The following is a 22,630-nucleotide window of genomic DNA, read 5'->3' as shown; positions in this document are numbered from 1 at the left end:
TAAACATGACATGACAATGACGATATCAACAGTCGGCACGAGGGGTGCAGCAATTAACCGGTTTTACGATTAACCGTGGTTTTTAAAACGGCAAGTTCAACAACACCGGTTATTTCCGTTCACATGCGGCGCAAAATGAGGTATTCCGCATAGTTCATAGCTCTTCTGTTTCCACACGGCCCATTTAGCGGGCGCACAACAACACAGACTCAGCTTTGAACGCCGCCTGGGGAGTGTTGTGTACCCGACGGCTGTGGGTAGGGTTCCGAGGCGGCCGCGCCGGCACCGGCGGTGGCCGTCCCCGCGCCAGCCGCGGCCCGGCTTGGTCCAGGACCAGGTTGAGTGGACGTAGGGAAAGGTGAGGCCAAAACGAGGCGACGGCAGCGAGCGAGGCGGAGGCCCGAGCCGCCGTCGCCCACGTCGCCGCCGCCGCTGGGAACCACCAGCACGCCGCCACTCTGTCACCACTGACCTGCTGCCGCGTGGGGAGAGTTCCCACGAGCCGCCCATCCACAGCCGCCCGCTGGCGAGGTCATAGGCCAAGATTTTTGAAGCTGCGGGGCCACCATCTTGGGACTCCCAAGAAACGTATCTCCGCATCCGTATTATGGCTGCAAAATGCCTGCAAGTGTCGCGGTAAACTGCAAAAATCGCCAGTTTAACGGCTGCGGACAAACATTTCACCTGTAAGTATGGTTGAAATGGAAAGAAATTGAAAGGTGAAAGAAAAGAGTCCACGTGTTATACATAGTGCCCAGGTGCCCTACGAGCCATCTGTCTAATCTTCTGTGTTTTAAAAGGCAGCAACTTTTTAAAAATGTATTTTCAGTTATTTATTGTTGTTAAAAATAAACATTTTCAAAGAATGTTGATTTTTTTTTTTTTTTATGTCTACAAGAATAACCGTAAAAACTGTAAAACCGCTTTTTTTTTTTCTCCGACAATAATCGTACACAAAATCTGAAACCGTTGCAGCCCTGGTCGGCACACACTTCCGTCATTGTCAATCCGTCAATATTTCAAATAGAACCGTCAATCCGTCATTCCTCGATTGTGCAGCAAAATGAGCGTCCGTCACCAAAATGGGGCGTCCGTCATTAACGGATAGCTACATTTATTGACGGATTGATGATTGACGGACGAAAACCCACTTCTGCCAATGAAGTCACCCATCAATCGTCAACAAAATGGCCGTCCGTCACTGACGGATTGATGGACCTTCCGTCGATATTGATAGAACGAGCGCCCACCTCTGCTAATAATGCTACGGCTATCTTCTATACACAGACGTGAATGTGAGCAGCAGCAAGAAAAGTCAGCAGCATTCCACGTAGCGCCAAAACACACCACTAAATTGTTTACAGCTGGGAATGACCCGAACGATGAGGAGTTCTGCATCGTTTACTCTATGCAGAAAAGCAGCAAAACTCGTCAGCTGTTCGTGGCTCAAACCCCACTTATTGCATACCCGCACATTTTACGCTTTAAAGGTGGTCAAAAAGCAGAGTGGGTCGTCTTGGTCTGAGCCTCACGTGCGCCTCTTTTCCTTTTTCCATTCCCGTGATTGTGTGCCTCTCTTTTCTGCTGAGGCCAGCTGGAACCCGCCCCCCCTCCCCCGAGGCACGGCCTCGAGGCATCGCTAGACGGAGCAAATGTGCCCTCGGTTTGGCACTCACAAGAAGAAGAAGCCAAAGGAGAAGAAGCTCTGCTTTCCACGTTGCTTTCTTCTCGCTGGGGGGGCCGGCGGGGCGGGCAGTCATATTTTCCGAGGCGTCTGAGATCATCTCAGGAGAAACGCTTCGGATCCACTTACCCGTTTCCGTGAAACTTCCACTTTTGCTCGAAATTTGCGGAAAGTGTGTGGCAGTGTGAGACACTGGTTGGCTTCTGAATTGTTCTCATGTCAAAACCGCTTCCAGCCATTGGCATTGCACATAAACAGAAACAACGGACCGGTCGACTATGGACAAGTTGCCAGTCAATTACTGTAAGGTCACTTATTGATTCAGGGCTCTCTTTTTGTAGGCATCTTGATTTTCTTGCTAGGGCAATTCTAGTTTTGCATGTTTGGGAATTTGGCAGACCTCGTTTTTTCTTCTTCTACACGTCCCTGGCACACCTGACCATTTGGTGACTGCTCCAAGCAGGTCTAAGTTGTGGTGCAGGTGGCGTAACATGATTTTAGTGTCAATGACGAATTGATCAAATCAGGCAGAATTTGATTCTGTGTTTTCTAGTGGTGAAACGGATCAGCGTTGATCCGTGGTCGGATGGCCTACGATCTGCGGATTGTTTGGTGTGGGGGGGGGGGGGGGCTATGGGGACGGGGGGGAAACAGCAACAAACCATTCAGACATGTCAAGGAAGCTGAAACGTACTCAACGTAACACAAAGCTTACGCTCAGAGTAACTTCAAAATAAAGTTAGCTAAATAATACATTGACGGCAATGCAATTAGCCTTAGTAGACTTTTACTTTGAGAGCAGCCCGCGTCGTGGCGCGATGGCTAGCTTGACTTCCCTTTTAGGCATTCGTAGTTGAGATTGACAGTAAGGTTGCAACCAACATCAACACAACGCTATCCCGAACTCATATTCAATCGCGAATTCAGGACGCTAAGAAACCGCTAATTAATGATGCCATCGCTGTACGATACGGCAGTAAGTGGCTAGCAGATAGCTGTTAGCATTACCTCCGAGTGCCTGTGGCTGGTAGCTGTAGATGAGTTTGACAGCTGGTACCTGGCGCAATAAAATTCTTTTTCAATGTCCTGGGCCAAGGCTACTTTTGTGTAGGAAAGGAATGCGCCTTAAATGGTGAAAAGCGTTACTATTTTTTTTCCTTTTCTTTTTCCTGATCCGAAAAACGATCCGATCAGCGGGCTCAAATGCGCGATCCGATCCGAACCGTGACTTTTGTGACTTTTGCTAGTGTTTGCCATTATTCCCTCCAGTCACGTAATGATGTACATAATGTAGCGGTTCACATGTCCGACTTTGGCGCAGCTGGCGCGGAGACGTCGGTTCACACTCGCAGCAAGCCCCGCCTCGACCGCGACCGGTCCGAGGTGCGTCGTATACCTGCAGAGGACAGAGGCTCTCGGAAAGCGAGCATCTGGAATGTTCCTTGTGAGGATTGCGAAGCTCGGATCCAAGACGTTGGCTCACCTCGTCACGTAATCTGTTTGACAGACTTTGCATGAGAGGAGCGGCGGAGCTTTCACAGCGCAGCTTAGACACAACAGCAACACGCGGGTGGCTTGGCGGGTTCGAGTAGCATCACATTGCTTTTTTTTTCATGATCTTTTCGAAAAGCCTTTGACACTTCATCTTGAGGTGACATCATGTCTCACAGCTCCCGCGGAGTGAGGCGAAAAGGTAGAGGATTTTTTTGTTTTACACTTCAGGCAGTTGAGAGTTCAGGAGTTCTTTTTTTTTTATTTAAAATGGCCCAACTCCAAATCCTCTCATTTCAGCACATCAACAGTAATTGTTGACTGATTTCTGTAGTCCTTCATGAAATAAGACTGATTATTTTCTGTGTTTAATCAAAATAAGACATTTGCAAACATCCCTTTTTACTGGTAACATAGTACACCCCCCCCCCCCCACCCAATCTGTACGAAACACCAGTCACTGGTAAATAAACAGTAGTCAGGGGAAATATATTTTGTTGTAATACACTTGAATGCAATATTAAAATGAATCTGATTAGTTGATTAATCGTTTCAATAATCGATAGATTAATCGAGTCTAAAAAATATTCGATAGTGACAGCAATTCTTTTCTTCGAGAACTACGCGCCAGTCTTTCTTTTGTTTTCTCGATGCGATGACATCGTCTCCCATTACTTGACGGCAAGAGAGCAAGAATTTGTCATCAATTCAATATTTTAAAAGCCTGTTGAAAAAGTTACGTTTCTTTGTCTCTCTGTCTTGTAAATGACCTTTTTTTTTTAACATGGTGAGCGGATGAACAAGTGTTGATTTGCTATGAGCAGCGCTCACTGTATGATGGGACGGCACAGGACAGGACAGGACAGGCGGGCGTTAGTGAGGCAGGCGGTGGAGTGTGGTGTGGTGGGAGTGACAATGTGCTGCCAAAAGCCGTCAAGATTTGCAGGGCAAATGAGAGGACAGTCCCGGAAGTTGTCCGTGAATAGCAATTGAGGCCACGCCACTAAATCCGTAAGCGTGTGTCTTATAACTTGTGAATCGTCACCAGCAACACGCGCGACAGGCAAACTCAACCGTTTAGCGTTTTTGGTTTTGGTTTGTTTTCTCCCGCAGGAAATGATGCCGTGTGAAGTGCCTTTATTAGCGTTCACATGCAATTTCTGCAGGAAATGCTTTGGAATGAAATGAGGGCTGATATGGAATGATTTGGGGATTTTGTGTCAAATATTTTCCAGTTGAAATGTGAGAATAATGAAGAATTTCTGAAACGAAAGTGAGGATTTTAAAGCGGACAAATGTATACGTTCATGATAAATTGCTGATTTCTTAAAATCGTGTTTACGTACATTATAATTTTTTTCTATTGTTTGTGTGGAAGTAGATGCAACGGAAAATGCTAACTCCAGTTTATAAATCAGAAATCTGATTTGTGTCCGTTTTTTAAAATCGTGAATTTGATTTTTGTTGAGTTTTTTCTTAAATTCAAATAGGAAATCTGATCAATTTGAAAACAAATTGATAAAACTCATGGAAATCTGATTTATGTTTAAAAGGGATAGACCGATTATCGTGACGATATTCAGCATTTTGACGAATATCGGCATCGGGCATTTTCAAGAATCATACGGCCGATAATAATAAAAAAGTGTTTCAGTTTTTAATTGAAGTCCTTGGAAGATTCCTGAAGTTTTTGTTAGATTTTTAAAAACAAAGATTGATAAAGTAAAAAAATATATATATATTTTACAAACCCTAAATGATGTTCAATAAACATATGCATTAAAAAAATAATAAATGACTGTACTTTTTAAATTTTTTATGCCAATATTTTCCATTTTTGTGAAAATGAATATCGGCTCTAAATATCGGTTATCGGCTCTGAGAAATCTATTGGTCTTTCTCTAATGTTTAAGACAATAAATAAAATTTTGGTTTGTGATTTATTTGTTTTTTAATTTAAATGGGAAATCTGACTTTTGTTACCGAACAAATCCATTAACATGGCAAATCTGTGTGGGGAAAAAAATGGCATATTTTATTTGAAGTTTGTGTTTCCCAGTCCTGCTCCTTAATCTGAAGTCTTGTAGGATTTGCTGGCACGTCATGATTTTCATTCCAAGTTTTTGACTTTCTATGTCTTCAATTTTGAGGAATTTTGGCATTGTTTACACATTTATGGAAACAGTCATGATTGGAAGCCGATTGTTTGTTTGTTTTTTCCAATTTGACACATGACCATAAAAAATTGTCTGACGTGGTTTACACTCGTGCGTTTCCTCTTTATTTTGGAATTGATGGCTGGTTGTCACGTAACTAACGCAAATGCTGCTCCACCCGTGATGGTGACGATGATGACGATGATAATGATGATGATGAAGTGTTTAAACTTTAGGCTCGGCTGACGGCAGTTTGGTACCTCAGGAGACGTCTGCCGATGTCAGATTCCAAGTTTCAAGGATGCAATTTTCCCAAACATGATCTAATGCGAGCCTGATGTGACGCTGGCAAATTCCATCTCCTCTCGTATCTCGAACGGCTTCGAGAGCGGCGGCGCTTCATCTGCTGCCGCTGGCTTTGCTTGTTTTATTGCGAGAAAGGAAAACGTTTCCACATGTCAAAGCGTCTTTGTTCACGTACGTGATGTACGACGGACATGAATGAAAAGCCCGTCAGCGTGCGATATGCTGTACTGTACTTTATGTTTCCCGGGATCCTGTCAAACGAAAGCGTTCCTTTACATCGTTTTACTTCCTGTCAGTTCAATCTTTCAACAGAACAAGTTTGATTCTAGCTTTTTGAGCTGAGCAACCCACTCTCCAAAGTTCACCCGATTCGGATGTCAAAAGTAGTGCTGTCACTATCGAATAGTTTTAGAATCGATTAATCTACCGATTATTCGATCGATTAATTGACTCATCGGAATCATTTAAATTTTGCTTTAAAGTGTATTACAAAAGCATTTTTACCCTGATTACGGTTTATGAACTAGTAATTGGTGTTTATTTCGTACTTTGTATTTATATACTTTTTTTTTTTTTAAGGTGGACTGTTGTTGTACTATGTTACCGATTCAGTCATAGATTTCCAAAGCAAAAACCGATGTCTTATTTTGATTAAACACAGAAGATAATCCGTCTTCTTTCATGAAGGACTACAGAAATCAGTCAACAATTACTGCTGATATGCTGAAATCTGAGGATTTGGACAAGTTTAAAAGAAAAAAATGGCTCCAAACAATTACTCTTTTATTAAAATTGTTGTCGATTCATTTGGTAATCGATTACTTCTTTAATTGTTTGATTAATCGATTAATTTTGACAGCCCTAAAATAGCCCCAAATGAAAGTAGAGCTGTCAAAATTAATCAACAAATAATCAATTATCAAATGAATCGACAACTATTTTAATAATCAAGTAATCTTTTGGGCATTTTTTAATAGAAAATTGTCCATCTTCTGTGTTGAATCAAAATAAGACATTTGCAAACATCTGTTTTTACTTTGAAATCAATGACCGAATCGACATCAATCCCCCCTTTTTTTTTTTTTATAATAAATGCTGGACAGTAATCAGGGGAAAATGCTTTTGTAGTACAGTTAAATGCAAAATTAAAATGAATCCGATGAGTCGATTAATCGATTGAATAATGGATAGATGAATGGATTCTAAAACTATTGGATAGTGACAGCACCAAATGAAAGCTGACTGTTTGCAGTTTTGGCGCGCGTCCTTCGTGGCGCCGTTTCCAGCCTAAAGACGGCAACCGGCGATATTCACGGCGATTGTCTGTAAATCTTGACACGAAAGCTCATACGTACGCACTCGCAACCTTTTGATGACAAGCAAAGCTAGCCAAGCGGCCGACAGCTTCCGTCCCGCCGCGCGTGGATCTCCTCCATCGCGTTTATGCAATTAAGCGCTCACATGAGATCGATTAGAAACGTGACGTGTCGTTTGACAGCCGTCAGTCGGTCTCGGCCGTCTTGCCGCATGACAGCATTCATTCTTATCATTCTCCTGGTTTGCCGCAGCCGCGGCCGGCGTTGCAACGTGAGAAAGGAACGGGGAGGAGGTCCCGCCATCCCGCTCGGAGTCGGCGTGTCTCTCGCAGCCGCTCATACTTTCCAAGTCCGGCGGGGGGAAAAAAATACTAAAAATGCCGCGCTGGCTCGTGTGGAGCGAGGAAGCGTTGACAACGTTTTGCCAGGACGCGAGGTTTGAACATTGCCAAGGAAACCGGGATGGGACGAGCTCCTCCTCCATTTTCCCCTGGAGAGCAGGGTTGCGTAAAGTGCGGCCCGCGGGCCAGCTCATGTCGACATTATTCTGAAGCGACATCCAAACAGGAGTTCAGAACAGATTGAATTGACATTTGACGTTTAAACCTACTGTGTTATGGTGCAGCTTTTCAGCATGATAAAAAAAAAAAAAAAAAAAAGCTAAATAATCAAGTGGGAATGCTGAAAGATTTGAATGCATGTGCTTAAATCATTTCAGGGAAATTATAACTTATTTCCTGATCTGATAGTCAGTCGGTATACATGCATAACAATTAGCATCACGGCCTTGGATATAGTTGCTGTGTGCAATCGGGATTCCAACCTGCAACCTCCTGGTTACTGGACAAGGCGCTTTACCAACTACTTGAATTAATTACCATTTGACCTTAGAAAAAGTTGAAGGTGGCAAAGATTAATTGTGCCAATGCTGTAAGTAATGTGGAATCAGACGATATATATACACCGGGAGGCGGGAATTTCCTAAAGCAAGTTGAAATTTGAACTCGGGATGCACGATAATATTATTTTCAACCGATAAACCACTCATTTGGAAAGTGCCGATGTCGATCGTTGTTTACAAAATAAACTTTGGAGTCCTACTATGAGGCTAACATGAACAAACACATTGAAACATTGTGTAAGGCACCATGAAGCTACATTTTATTGATAATGTCCGCTTCAAAGACCACCGGTAACTTATTTCGAGTTTGCCAAAACAAAATCTTGCATGCCATGTTTTAAAAATGCAACAAAAAACTGCAAGGGTAACATTTTGGGGAGACACGGTAAAAAAAAAAAAAGCCCACACTGACGACTGCCGTGTCGACCGTCGACACCGGGTCGCGCGCGTTATGATGTCACAAATATGCGACCGTAAGATAAGCGAGGGGACGGGTTGAGGAGTTATGCTTCAGCAATCCCACAAAAATGCCTCAAAACGATTAATCGATCATTAAAATTGCTTTACATTCATGTGATGAATATCGAAAGTTGACCTTTTTTTTCAATACGTCTCTGTTGTCTATTTCTTTTCGCGATTGCTAAAATCACAAATGTTTGCGAGGTCATTGGAAGTTTTCATTCTTACCGCAAAGCGAAATCGTTGATTGACTTGACGTGAAATATAAATGGCGACGCTGAGCGCATTTTTCATCAAGACACTCTGACTTTTCATCTGCGCTTAATTATCTTGAAAGTCGTGAACGCCGGCAACCATCTTCAAATGTTTTTGCTCTCTCTCACTAAAGACAATAAAGTTGCCTCCGGCGTCGTTTGGATGCGCGCCATTAGTTTCAGGTGCGGATGACAAAACAATCATTGGCGCATTTGGCTGATTCGCTAAGCTAACGCTATCGAGCGCAAGTGAGGAACGATGCAAGTCAACGACACAATGTTGAATGCATTTATTGCGCAATATTTGAAGTTTTTGTCGCGGTTGTTTCAGTACCGTATGGCGCCATTTTATACAGATGTATTATCGAAATCAAAATGTTGACAGCGTGCAAAGACTTTCAACTGTCAGCAACAAAATCCGCTGCAATCGTGCGCACTGTGGTCGCCTCTCAACAGCGGTTATGTAGACCCTTTCGCGCTGTTCATCCAAGACTGACGCCGTTGAGTGTGAACGGCACCGTCACGGGGTGGTGAGGTTGAAGTCAGTTGGAGGCATGATCGAGGCTGCTGGTCGCGTGACATGCGGACGCCATGTTGTTACCCTGCCGAACCCGAGTTTGGCCAAACTCTCTCTATCAATGGCTCTGACCAAATTTGGAGCAGCACACACCCCTGTGGCAGTCTCCTGCTTCGCTTGGTGCCGGTGACAAAATAATACCTTGTAATACGAATACCCCTGTCCCTGCTTTCACACAGCCAACCATCGTTCTGCCTCTGTTCCGCTTCTGATACTATCCCAGCAAGCTAAAAGTTCGCCTCACTTTTAACACAGTGTCGGTACCTTTCACGCAGGCGGGCAACACAGCGATAAAGCAGGCTTTGATGAGCAGCGTGAAAGGGGTCATCCGCCGTGAGCCGAAATGTCAAGGTCTTAAAGTCAATGTGTGTGTGTGTGTGGGGGGGGGGGGGTGGTTGCGAGTTCAAATCTGTTGCTCATTTGGTTTTCTGGGGTTTTAAGACGACGCTGGAGGCCGAGCGCACGCAGGAGAAGGCGGAGGGGGAAACCTTGCCGATCAGGTTGTTCTCCAGCCTCACCGCCACCAAGGTGGAATCTTCGCCGCGCTCCGGGTCGCAGATGCCCTCGTCGGGAATGCTCCTGGAAGTGATGGCACGTTTTTAAAGATAGGGGAAGGGGTCACGACCCGAGCCGACCCGAGCCGTCCTTACCTGATCTTGTTGTTGTCGAGTCTGAGGAAGTGCAAGTTGCTCATCTCGTTGATGCCCGAAGGCACGCTGAGCAGCTGGTTGTGGTCCAGACACAACTCCACCATGGAGTGGTAAGAACCGAAGAAGGACTCGGGTTCGATGGACTCCCCGTCCAGCTTGTTGTACGACAGGTACAGATACTCCAGTCCGGGGTCCATGTGGGCCAACACGAAGCCTGGAGTTCATTTGGGACACTTTCACATTTTCATCCCTACGGAGGTCAGCGTCTTGTATTTTACAATATCCTGTGTTAGGGTTTCGCTTGGGTTAGGCTCGGTAGGGTTCCAAATTAGTGACGGTTCGAGACTTGGGTTATGTCATGTTTCGGTTCTGTGGGGGTTGGGTTTTTATTTGTTACGGGTGTTCTTGTTGTTGTTTTTGTCTGTCGAGTACGCTATGTTGTAAGTTTGACTTTGGTCTGCGTCCCTTTTAGTCAGGGTCGCCCACAGTGAGTGTCCACCCACCAGGTATTCTCTCAATGCGATTGCCCACCAACACGAGGTGAACCAGCGACTTGGGCAGGTAGGACGGCACCAGGTGCAGCCTGTTGTGGGACAGGTCTATGGACTCCAGACTCCTGCGGCAGGGAAAGACGGTACACGGGTGAAGGACGGAGAACTTTTTGCCTCGCTCGACATCACGCGGAATTACAAAGCGCGCAGACCAGCACGCCGGCCAAAAGTAACAAGTCGGCCGTCAATCACGCGCCGCTGAAAGCAAAGAACCGAAATGTTAGCCGGCGAGCAGGCTTGATGGGAATTCCTCATGGCTCAGCCTGAGCACTTTATGTTCTTGCTGTATTTTAGCATGGCGGCCGTTAGCACGTTAGCAGTCTGGATATGTCATCAGGCCCGAGCACCTGTCTACTGAGACATCAGATATGCTAACGGTTAGCATGTTAGCCGCTGTGGTATGAAATTGGGCAGTGCTACCTTCGTGGCTTCTGTACTCAAGATGCTATTTAGCATTTTAGCAATTTAGCATTAGAAGATCCATTTTTGTATGAAATTGTACCGGATCCAGATCCAGAAAGTAGAAACCCTGCCACAGTTTGGCTTTAGCCCCAGTTGCTAGCGAGCTAGCTCCCTAGCAGGTAAACAAGCATCCGGGGAGCTAGCTACCTAGCTAGCAACTGGGGCTAAAGCCAAACTGTGGCAGGGTTTTTGTTCTCGAGACCTGGATTTGCCACGTCTGGCTTTGTGTACTCAACGGAATGTCAGTACGCTATACATGATGTCAGCCTAGCGACTGTTAGCATGGTTAGCATTCCATGAGTGTTGCCAGACCTGTGGTGGATCCAGGCCAGAGGTGCGATCCTGCTCTCCTCCAGCCTGTTGTGCCTGAGGGAAATCACGTTGAGGTTTTTGCTGTGGTTGAAGACGCCGGCTGGGATTTCTTCGATCAGGTTGTTCTCCAGGTACAACTCCTGATGGAAGCAGTTTGCACATTTTGCTCAGTAGTTTTCAACATTTGCTTTCTTTTGCTTTGAAGGGAATAAAAGACCCACAAGTGGTCTTGGTTTTATACATTTGTCCCACTTCCAGTGGCGTCAGTCGAGTTTATTTGGCAGATCTCGCTGCGGTTTGTTGGAACTTTTCCATTGTGACATAAATCTCCAAAATGTTTCGGATTAGCCGTCAAAAAGTCGCCTTGTTGCGATCCCGTACCAGGAGTAAGGCGGGGAGGCGTTGGGGGATGGTTCGGAAGTGGTTCCGTCCCAGTCTCAGGTAGGACAGCTGGCTCAAGGGCGCCAAGGCCTCGGGGTCCACGTTGGCCTCGCTCAGAAGGTTGGCCTCCAGCTCCAGAATCACCAAAGCGGCCAAACCTGCAAACACGCTCAAGCGGACGGTCCAGTTCCACACCAGTCGGCTGACTTCAAAGTGCCACGCCGCGTACCTCACAACTCAGGCCAATTACGATATATGATACGATTTCCCTCCATTTTTCATGCAACGCGCTTTACTCCGATTGCCGTACGGATACGATTCTTGCCAAGTACAACGCCATAAGATACGATGAACTGATTGCAAAAGCAATACAGTTCACTTCAATTGCAATACGATATGGACTCTGAATACAAGATATTCAATTACGATTTGATAAGAATCACAGCAATTGCGATTCATTACAATTACGATTACGGCAGTATGATTCCCTCCATTTCCATGTCCTCTATTTTCGACTGATTCACTCCAATTGTGATTGAGGATATAATTAGATTAAATCCAATTGCGATACGATACGATTGACAGCAATTACTCAATTCAATCGATACCATTCATTTCACTGCAATTCTGATATGATGTCATCTCCGACAAATTTGACACGATTCTCTCCAATTGTGATTTGTTGCGATGAGCTCTAGTTACAATGTAAAACGATTAATTTCAATCTAATTGTGATGCAATTCACTACAATTACGGTGATCAATGATCATTTTTATTTGCAAATGATACGATTCACTTAAATTACGATGCGATTTGATTCCATTGAGTGAAATTGCAGTCAAATTCAATTCACTTGAATTGTAACGCAGTACAATACACTCCAATTACGATTCGATGTGACTCACCTTAATTGCGATGACAGTCACATGATTCACTCAAAATTCCGTTGCACTGATACCAGTTACGATGCGATACGATTGTCTCCAGTTGAGTCACTCGTATTACGATACTTGTCAGATTCACTCAAATTCGGACATCCGATTTTTTGATTTTTTTTTGTTCTCTGTAAATGCGATCCAAGTTAATCCAAGTCCAATTCGATTCGATTCACTACAATTGTTACACGATATGAGTTTCTATTGCTGTGCAGTAAGTCATCTCTCTTTTGTTGAATTTCTACAGACGCGTGGTTATAAAGATGTGTATCTTGTTGGTAGGCGACGTGACGGTCAGTTGTGGACTTGGGTGCGAGGTCACCTTGGAAAGTGTTTGCGTGGATTTTCTGCAGCCGATTCTCGTTGATTTTCAACTCCTGCAGGCTCGGCGGGAGGTTGGCAGGAGCAACTTCCAGAAGGTTCCCGTCCAAGTACAGACGCCGCAGCATCTTCAGACTCTGGTTCATTGATAGGCAAATGAATTTCTGCGGGATTTGGTCAGCGAATCGTCGCATGACGACGAGTATGCCGCGGTGTCTTACTTTAAAGGCTCCGTGATGGATCCCTGCGGACGTGAGCTTGTTCTTCTTCAAGTTGATCCATTCCAGGTTGGGAATGCCGTTGAAGGCCTCCGCCGGGATGCCGCCGATGTTGTTGCCTACCAAAAAAACAACACGCTCATAAATCCACTCCAATTACAATATAATGGGGAGCTGTCAAAATGTATCGATTAATCGACAAGTAACCGATGACCAAATTAATCGACAACTATTTTAATAATCGAGTAATCGTTTGGAGACATTTTTTAATTCAAAATTGTCGGACTCCTTTGATTTCAGCATATCAATAGTAATTGTTGACTGATTTCTCTAGCCCTTATATTATCTTATGTGTTTAAGACATTTGCAAACACCTGTTTTTACTTTGCAAAACAATGACCGAATCGGTAACATAGTACAACATCAACCCCCCCCTTTTTTTTTTCAAATCACTTTACAAATACAAAAGTACGAAATAATAATTAATCACTGGTTAACATTAATTAGGAAAAAAAAATGCTTTTGTAATACACTTTAATGCCAAATTAAAAGGAATCTGATTAGTCGATTAATCGACAGATTAATGGCTTCTAAAAAAATAACGATTTTTGGAAGATGCGTCACTCACCCTCCAGGCTGAGCGACTTGATCTGCGGCATGAGGAGAGGAGGGAAGTACATCAGGTTGGCGTTGTCGCACGTCAGCGCGACGTCAGAGAGATCGCAACCGGGAGGAAGACCTCCTTCCTTCGCTACCGCCTCCTTCTGGTCCTCCTCTTCCTTTACTTGATCCTCCGTGGCAGCAGGGAGGAGATCGTCTTCCTCTGGTTCCTTGTCCTCTTTGGGGAGCATTTGGAAGACATCTCCTCTCAACCACACCTCCTCCTCTTCCTCCTCTCGCATGATTTCCTCTCTCAGGTTTTTCTCTCTCTCCCACGCTTCTTTCTCCTCTTTCCTCCTCTTCTCTTCTTCCATTTTCTGCCTCCTCTCCTCTTCCTCCACTTTCCTCCTCCTCCTCTCTTCTTCCTCCATCTTCCTCCTCTCCTCCTCTTGCTCTTCCCTCCTCCTCCTCTCCTCCTCCGCGATCCTCTTCTGCCTCTCCTCCTGCTCCTTCCTCTTCCTCTTCTTGGCCTCCTCCCGCTTCCTCAGTCGCTCCTCTTCCTCCATGTGCTCCTCCTCCTCCCGCCAGAGGATGCGCTGTATTTCTTCGTGGCTGAGCCGGGGGGTGCTGATGATGGAGTGGTCGTCGTGGTTTCGGGGCGCTGGGGAGTCACCAGAAAGTTCAAGACTGAGGTCGGGTTCTGGGTTGAGGGCGGGAACGGTCGGCCAATCACGGGGCAGGAAAAGAGACGAGAAGGGAAGAAGGTTTCGAGGAGAAAAAGTGGTGGAAAGAAGTTTGAAAAGGACAGGAGGATGGAGAGACAGACAAGATGTGGACAGACAGACAGACAGCGGTGTGTTAGTGTGCTGAACGGACAAACCACATCCCAAATGGCCAGAGGTGACAAATCCAGGTCCAGAAAGTAAAAACTCTGCCACAGTTCGACTTTAGCCCCAGGTGCTAGAAAGCTAGCTCCCTAGCTAGCGCCTATGGTGCTCGTTTACCTGCTCGGGAGCTAGCTAGCTAGCACCAGAAAGTAAAAACTCTGCCACAGTTTGGCCTTAGTCCCAGGTGCTAGCTGGCTAGCTCCATAGCTAGCTCCTATGGTGCTTGTTTACCTGCTAGGGAGCTAGCTAGGTAGCATCAGGGTTTAAAGCCAAACTGTGGCACAGTTTTTACTTTCAAGTGCAGCTAGCTTCCTAGCTAGCTCCCATGGTGCTCGTTTACCTGCTCGGGAGCTAGCTAGCTAGCACCAGAAAGTAAAAACTCTGCCACAGTTTGGCCTTAGTCCCAGGTGCTAGCTGGCTAGCTCCCTAGATAGCTCCTATGGTGCTTGTTTACCTGCTAGGGAGCTAGCTAGGTAGCATCAGGGTTTAAAGCCAAACTGTGGCACAGTTTTTACTTTCAAGTGCAGCTAGCTTCCTAGCTAGCTCCCATGGTGCTCGTTTACCTGCTAGGGAGCTAGCTAGCTAGCTAGCTAGCTAGCATCAGGGGCGAAAGCCAAACTGTGGCAGGCATTAGTAGTGTAGGAATAATCTATAGTCAAGTATAGATGATACAACATTGATTAGTGTCAAGTAGGGATGCACCGATGGGGGAGGGGTTGAGGAGTTGGGCACAACTTGAGCCGCAACAGATGGACCAATGTGACAAAAAGGATCGGCCCATTTCTTTATGATCCGGTTTATCTGCATGACGTCAAATCGCTCGATAATTGCCGATAATTATGGCCCACCGATATTATGGTGCATCCCTAGTTTCAAGGGTTACGTCATTGATTGTTCCGCTTTCATGCGCACACGCCGATGATGTCACCCGCACATCATCGCCTCCGCCGTAGCACTGAACGCCGTTTCCAAACCGCACGCCTCAGACACGTCGTCATCCGCGCCACGACCTGCTTCTCGCACGTCGCGTTCCTACCTGAGTCCGCGCAGACGGGGCAGCACTCCCTGGCGACGGGCGCGAGCGGGCGACGGCAGGGGTCGGCGGGACAGGGCGGCTCGTCGCAGACCACCCGGCCGCCCGCGCAGAGGCACGTGACGCACGGCGTGGGAGACCACACGGCGTGGTTGAACATGGTCATGCCCTGGAATTCGCACTGGCCCTGCTTACCTGCACACACACACACAAATGTAGAAGTTGGAGTAAGAGTTAAGCAGAATCAGCCGTCCAATGAGGCCGCCATTTTGTCCTTTACCGCCCCCTGCTGTGGACTGAAAATCGACGTTCGTGTCCTCGTGCTCGCATTGTGAACGTCACGTGACGTCACAAACCCAGAATGCAACATATATCATTTGCCTTGACTTGAGTGTCCCTTACAAGTTTTTTTATAAGACAAAATGCTCTCAATTCAAGTTTTGAAATCAATAAATAATCATTAGAGATAGACGAAGGGGGGTTCAGAACAAATACCAATTGTTAGTAAATAAGGCCGATATTTGGAGCCGATATTCGTCTCCAAAACAATTAAAATACAAATTACAACTCAAAACTTTTTTTAAATGTCTTCATTAAAACATGTTTATTGAACAACTTTTCACATTTACATTTTTGTTTGAGCTCCCACAATCATCAGAGGTGGCAAATCCAGGTCCAGAAAATCAAAACCCTGCCACAGTTTGGCTTTAGCCATTGATGCTAGCTAACTAGATAACTAATTCAGTTAACTAATGGTTAACTAGTTAGCTAACTGACTAGCTAACCATAGATAGATAGCTCACGAGCACCATGGGAGCTAGCTAGGGCGCTAGCTAACTTGCACCTGGGGCTAAAGCCAAACTGTGGCAGGTTTTTACTTTCTGGACCTGGATTTGCCACCTCTGTTGATAACTTCATTTGTTTTCATGTACAATTAATACCTTTTAAAAACACTTGCTGTCAATTGAAGATGACATCACGTCTGGTCAGGAAACAGGAAAGGACCAATCACGGCTCACCTGTTTTCTGGGGTTGGTCATGTGACCTTAGCAAATGATCGTGACACGATCCTGTCGTCGTCTTGTTGTGTGTCGAGTCCTTTTGATCTTTTGCATCGAACCAGACAAAGCCCGAGCAGTCATCATCTCCTCCCTGCGCTTAAGTGCACCTTTCAACAGCAAAGCAGCCAAATGTGCGTGCGTGCGTGCGTGCGTGCGTGCGTGCGTGGCTGCCGCTGAGTCAGCTCGCAGAGCAACAAGTGAGTGTTTGCGGCTGTTTTAAGTGCGGCCCCTCCTGCCATTGATGCTGCTAATCTTACACTTCTTGGCGGCGTTGTCGCATGCAAAGCACAATGCGCACGCTTTATTTAGGACGCTTTTCTCTTGTCCTCGTACCCTCTCATCTTCCACGACATTGTCCTGACGCCATTCGGCAGTCTGCCCTTACAACCTCCACTCACAAGCTCGCTTGCCTTGCTCGCCCCTGCGAATAAAAGTAAGCCGCATTTTCCTTCCACTCGCAAGCTAGCTAGCTAATTAGCTCATAACACTCAAATCACGCTATGCTAGCTTGTCAACAGCTAATAAAAATAAGCCGCATTTTCCTTCCACTCGCAAGCTAGCTAGCTAATTAGCTCATAACACTCAAATCACGTTATGCTAGCTTGTCAACAGCTAATAAAAGTAAGCCGCATTTTCCTTCCACTCGCAGGCTAGCTTGCTAACTAGCTCATCACACTTAAATCCAGCTATGATAGCTTGTTGACAGCTAACAAACATAAGCAGAATTTTCCTTCCACTCGCAAGCTAGCATCGCACTCAAGTCCAGCTATGCTAGCTTTCTGACGGCTAATGAACGTAAGTGGCATTTTCCTGTCTGCAGCTGACCTGGTAAAACATTGTAGCTGGAGTGTTGCTCCGGTACGTCCCGGTAGGACTCCAACAAGACCACGTTCCCTTGGGGCGGCTCCGCCGGGACGCGGGGGCGGCGTGGAATTTGTCGGCTCCGAAGGGGTTTCGCACGCCCCGATCTGACTCCAGCCTGACCTGCAAAAGGCAGAAACCACAACAGCCAAACGCCAAAAAGTTAATAACGTTGTTTTGGCTTTGACAAACTCTTGTGGTTCTTGTGGTGTTCCTCACTGCAGGCTGAACCCCCCCCCCCCCCCCCCCCCCGTTATCATCGGCCTCTTTCACACAGAGATCACGCATCATTGGTGGAGAAGATCTGAAATTTATCTGGCGGTACCTTTCAAACGGAACCCAGCCAAACAGGGCATTTCATGAAGTAACATATTTGTCTGATGGCAACAATTGCTTTCAACAGGCCTGGTGGGAGTAAAGGCTCGAGTCCTGGAATTGCAAACTACCCTTTCACGCGGACTCTTTTACTACCTACCAAGGTGATCTGCCAGCTCACCAAGAAGTTTGTGTCTGCACCTGAAACTGTGGAATACCCTTTGACACAAGTTAGTGTCAGGTTTTGACATTGCCGAATACCTTTTCACACTGATTCTGATACTACCTCTGAAGGCAAGAATTTGCCAGTAAGTGTGTGCCTCCGGTTGCTGGAAATTCCACGAAAAGTCTCAAATGCTACCTCCTAAGGTGAGAAACTGCCGGATCACCAAGAAGGAAGTTGCAGAATACCCTTTCACACAGACTCGGATAGTACACAGGAATGATCTGAGATGTGATTGTCAGGCTTTGGGACTGAGGACTAACCTTTCACGCTGATTCTGGTACTACCTCTGAAGGCAGGAAATAGCCAGGATGCGTTCATCCAATCTTTCAAAGTCTTTCGCCTCAAACAGGAAATAGCCATCTTTGAGAAGGAGCTATTGAACCAGTCTTAAGAAAGTAAGGAATTTCGCACCTTTTCCGACTCGGTAGCTTTTATGTGTGAGAGGCACCAACATGGATTGAGAAGCCAAAGTCGACTTGGCAATTTCCTGACTTCTGAGGTGGTATCAGAATGTGTGTGAAAGGGTATTCTACAGTTCCATGACCTGAAAGTCGCTTCTGGGCAACCTGGCACTTTTCATAGGTAGTCTCAGGGTCTGCGTGAAAGACAACCCAACACTCACTTCTCACACTGTGTTGTGTGAAAAGCAATGTTGCGACCAGGCAAGTTTACCGTGTTCAGCGTTTGGACCGTGTGAAAGGGAATAGCTGAAAACCGGAGTTAAGAGTTTAACGGACAATTATTTCTCCCTTTCATTTTCATACCTCTTTTTCTCTGTGCGAAAAAAGCATCTTACCCGGTCCGTCCCGTTTCCTCTTCATCCGTCGCAATCCGCCGTCCGGCTTGCCAGGTTTTTCCTGCCCATTTTGTCCATCCGTCAGGGTGAAAACCAGAAGCAGCCATAGAGCCGCCAGCAGCAGTCCCGTCCTCATACCTTAACACACACACACATAGACTTCTCTAACCGCACCGTCAACCACCAAATGTTTCTTTCCCTGTCAAACAAGAGATAGACAGGAAATATTTACCTGCAGCACCTTGGAGACGACACACACGTTAGCGCTGCTACTGGCCCTCATATACTACGTGTGCGTGCGTGCGTGCGTGCGTGCGTGCGTGCGCGCGTGTAATTGGTAGTCTGTGGTCCTGTCATTATTAAAGGATCCACCTCAACACACCTGATAGTTTGCTGTGACTCTTCCAACGATGCGTTGCTACTTTGGCTTGAGTTGGACATTTTACTGATATTTTCAGGGTCCTTTGCAAAGACCAAATCCTACGAGACATTGCTCCTAAATTCATAAATTCCTGTCTCGTAGACGCGTGGATGATACTGAAATGAAAAGTTCCGCATCCGAAGCCGGTCTGATGTCGTGACATGACATTCGGTAGAGATGTCTATCAAAAAAAAGTCTCAAGAAGCCACGCCCAAAAAAAGACAGGATGTCTGCCATTTTGGTTTGAAGTGGACATTTTGGGATCAGGTTCTCTATTTTTTTGTCAAAATGTCCAAATAGTTAGCCCTTAAAGCTAGCTTGACTTAGCAACTTGAAACTTGATAAGCCTCTTGCTCATGAGTAGACCCACCCAAAAAGTCTCAAGAAACAATCACTTAAGAGACACAGGAAGTGGACGTTTTGGTCATGGCGTGGCCATTTTTCTTTATTTTAAAAAGTGATCCCGCAAGACCCACGACTGAAAAGACATTTTGGTTTGAACGAGCCATTTTGACCATTTGCAACAAGCAGTCCGTCAATAACAAACATTTCTTAGAGGATTGCAACTAACTTGTCGTCGGCTCATAAACTTAAGCATCATTTTCCTCCCGCTCACAAGCTCGCTAGCTAACTAGCTCATCGCACTCAAGTCCAGCTATGCTAGTTGCCTATTCTCCACACATTGGCGACACGAGTTATAGAAATAGATTCATTCATTCATTTTCCGAAGCGTTCATCCGAGAAAGAGATACATGGAAAAAAAAATAATAATAATAATCTGCTGTGAGTGGTTGAGAGAATTGAGCCCTTTTTTTGATATCGGGCCTCATTCTTCCTCACCACTTAACCGCAGCTCCAATTCATTGAGAAAATACAAGTTATTTCTGCTCTGCTGCCCCCGTGTGGACGGTAAAAATTCACATCTGATGAAACTGTGTCGCCGTGTCAAAGGGTTAATTTTTCTTCATGTAATTAAGTCATAGAGAGAGAAAGAGAAAAAGAGAGAGAGAGAGAAAGAGAGTGCCTAATGCGCGTGTCCAAAATGACGAGGGAGGGGAGATGTGGAAAATCCTTTTTTTTCCCTTTTAAGATCCTGGATGAACAGGCTCACATGGAGCTCCAGCGCAGGATAAAAATAACTCTGTCCGAGCGCGCGCGTGTTAACGAAAGCCAGACAAAGTCAGCTGCTCTCATTTTGTGCTTGTTAAAGTGACATTTATTATTTCACATTGATTTGTATTAAGAACACTTCCCATTGGAAAAAACATCCACTAAAAGGAAAAAAATAACACCTTAGTTCGCCATGGGACATCTCTCAACTTAGGTGAGGACATTTTATTCCAGCATGTAAAAAAAACTATATGACTCATTAATAGGATTAAAAAATGACATGTTTAGACCTTCAACACTGATTAGAAAACTCAGGGCTTGCTTGGCTTTTTCCGATGTTTTGTTTCTTCCCCAGAGTGGATTTAGTCATCAAACTTCACTGCCGTGCTCCACCCACATGCAGCCACAAAAACTCCAGATTTTCACAATTTGCCATTGTCTGTCTGTCTGTCTGTGCTTCAAATTTGCTAGCAATCGGACGAACTATTGGGGAACCCGGAAATGACCAAAGTGAGCCTAAAATGTCCACATCCAACCACAATGGCAGACTTTGTGTGTCTTTTCAGGCGTAGCTTCTTGAGCATTTTTTGTTGGTCGACTCGTGATCGACTTGCTTACCGAAATTTCTAGTTTCTAAAAACACAACAAGTTGACTTGCCGGAATGGCTGCTTTCAATGAAAACGGCCAACTTCCTGTATCTTTCCAGACATGGCTTCTTAAGACTTTTTTGTGGGTCTACTCGTCATAGACATGTCTACCAAGTTTCCCGTTGGCGACATTTACTGGCTTCACGGACTGATACATATATTTTTTTTCAAATAATGTTGAGGAAATGAAACAATAGAATGAGATTCTTTGCCCCAAAATTTGAATCCAAATGCTCGACTTCCTGTAAAAGTTTGGGTGCCTTCTTGAGACTCTTTTTTTTTGTTGGTCTGTTTATGATCAGTGTGTCTACCAAATTTCATCTTGCTCGTCAAAGTGTCTTCGGGGGCTGAGCTGTGGTCTGCTGGCTGCAAGTGAGGCGTGCCGGCGTCCATTTTGAAGGCTGGCCTGAGTGACCAAATATGGTTATTGCCTGCTAAATGGGGAAAATGTTACATAAATGCTGACGACGTCACTTCCAACAACCCGCCGCTTGACGACTGCAATGTGTCGTATACTCGGAATCATACAAATTCAGCATCACCAACAAGACAAGTGCACTGAGAGGGCGGAGCTAATGACAGACGGACAGAGAGACAGGAAGTGGACCTTACCAGCGCTTTGTAGGCCAAATTCTTCCTTCTCTTGTTCCTCCTCCTCTTCTTGTGGAAGCTTCTGGAGAGATGTGGGTGTGTGTGTTCCGATATGCTCCTCTATGGGTGTGTGTGTGTGTGTGTGTGTTGTCCAGAAAAGTTTGTGTGAGTGTCGCAGTCGTGATTGCCGAGTGAGTGAGTGTAGTGCAACAGCATTAGGGCGAGCAAAAAAAAGAAAGCCAGGGAGAGAGAGACAGAAAGAGAGAGAGAGAGAAAGTGTCAGAGGGGAGCGTCACTGGGGACTGGAAGGAGGTCAGAGTTCACGAGAAGGCCAAATAGGATACTTGAGGAGCGGAAAACAACAAAGGGAAAAAAGCCGTCAACTAACTTTTTACTGTCACCAGTTTTGTTCCAACAGCCAATCAAAGGACAGGGAAATGATGATGTCATCGATGATATACTTGAAGTGATGTGGGCCAGCACAACTAACGGAGATTAGATTTGACATGGCAACATGTGGAGGTTGAAATCTGATTGGATGAGAAAAATAATTGAACATTCCTGTACACAATAAAGTCATATTTGAATTTTGGTTGTAAATGCAGGTCAGTACGACTCACCCATATGTGGCTTTTTGTTTTGTTTTGGTTTTTTTCCGTCTTTTTTTTTATTTATTTTTTTACGTGCATCCGTCTACAATAGACATGTTTAAAAAATCTTATTGTGAAAGTACGAGCTTCCTCTTTGCAACATAAACACAAATAAATATTTGCGGCTTGGAAACACATACTACAATTTTCAACATGTGGCCTGAGGGGTCCAAATATTAGGGACACATGTTGTGATGATACAACACACACCCACACACACACGTGCGTTCTTCCTCTTGTTCTTCTACTTTTCTTTTTCTTCTTCTTCTGGTTCTCGTGTTGTCTGATGGACTTTCCAAATGTTGTCATAAACGTAAAAGTGCCGAGTCGGCGTTGATCTCGCATTTCAGCTTGGAAAAGAAAAAGTATAAGAGAGGGGAAGAAGCTTCAGAAAAGCTTCAGCCCTCCTTCGTCTTCCTCCCTTCTTCCTCTGCTCGCCCCTTGATTGCCTTCAAAC

At 45.4% G+C, this 22,630-nt stretch overlaps 2 protein-coding genes across 3 annotated transcripts in view; one reads left to right on the top strand and one right to left on the bottom strand.

Annotated features, from left to right (window-relative positions):
* The window catches only part of cenpp (centromere protein P), a 68,606-nt gene that overhangs the window by 44,002 nt on the left and 1,974 nt on the right, over positions 1–22,630 (top strand). The window lies entirely within an intron of this gene.
* ecm2 (extracellular matrix protein 2, female organ and adipocyte specific) lies at positions 8,843–21,843 on the bottom strand. Of its 2 annotated transcripts, none has more exons than XM_086086143.1 (12): positions 21,545–21,843; positions 18,754–18,891; positions 17,381–17,539; positions 15,498–15,689; positions 13,603–14,235; positions 12,978–13,093; positions 12,758–12,893; positions 11,501–11,658; positions 11,120–11,259; positions 10,298–10,410; positions 9,795–10,008; positions 8,843–9,723 (listed from the first exon to the last, which is right to left on the bottom strand). In XM_086086143.1, exons 2-12 carry the CDS (start codon positions 18,887–18,889, stop codon positions 9,561–9,563), a joined length of 2,160 nt encoding a protein of 719 aa, XP_085942269.1. In that variant the 5' UTR covers positions 18,890–18,891; positions 21,545–21,843; the 3' UTR covers positions 8,843–9,560. The 2 variants fall into 2 exon arrangements, with proteins under 2 accessions (XP_085942269.1, XP_085942268.1); XM_086086142.1 differs by having other exon boundaries at positions 13,603–14,274; positions 21,545–21,842.

Source organism: Leptonotus elevatus, chromosome 10 (genome assembly GCF_054856555.1).
Source record: "Leptonotus elevatus isolate MCC_2025b chromosome 10, RoL_Lele_1.0, whole genome shotgun sequence".
Lineage (NCBI taxonomy): Eukaryota > Metazoa > Chordata > Actinopteri > Syngnathiformes > Syngnathidae > Leptonotus > Leptonotus elevatus.
This window is presented reverse-complemented; position numbering and strand designations above follow the sequence as displayed.

Coding starts and splice junctions, on each gene's coding strand:
- ecm2 (XM_086086142.1), bottom strand. CDS start 18,889: ATGAGGACGGGACTGCTGCTGGCGGCTCTATGGCTGCTTCTGGTTTTC. Junction 17,540..18,753: donor GAGGAAACGGGACGGACCGG/GTAAGATGCTTT, acceptor TGCCTTTTGCAG/GTCAGGCTGGAGTCAGATCG. Junction 10,009..10,297: donor TCGCATTGAGAGAATACCTG/GTGGGTGGACAC, acceptor AATGAACTCCAG/GCTTCGTGTTGGCCCACATG.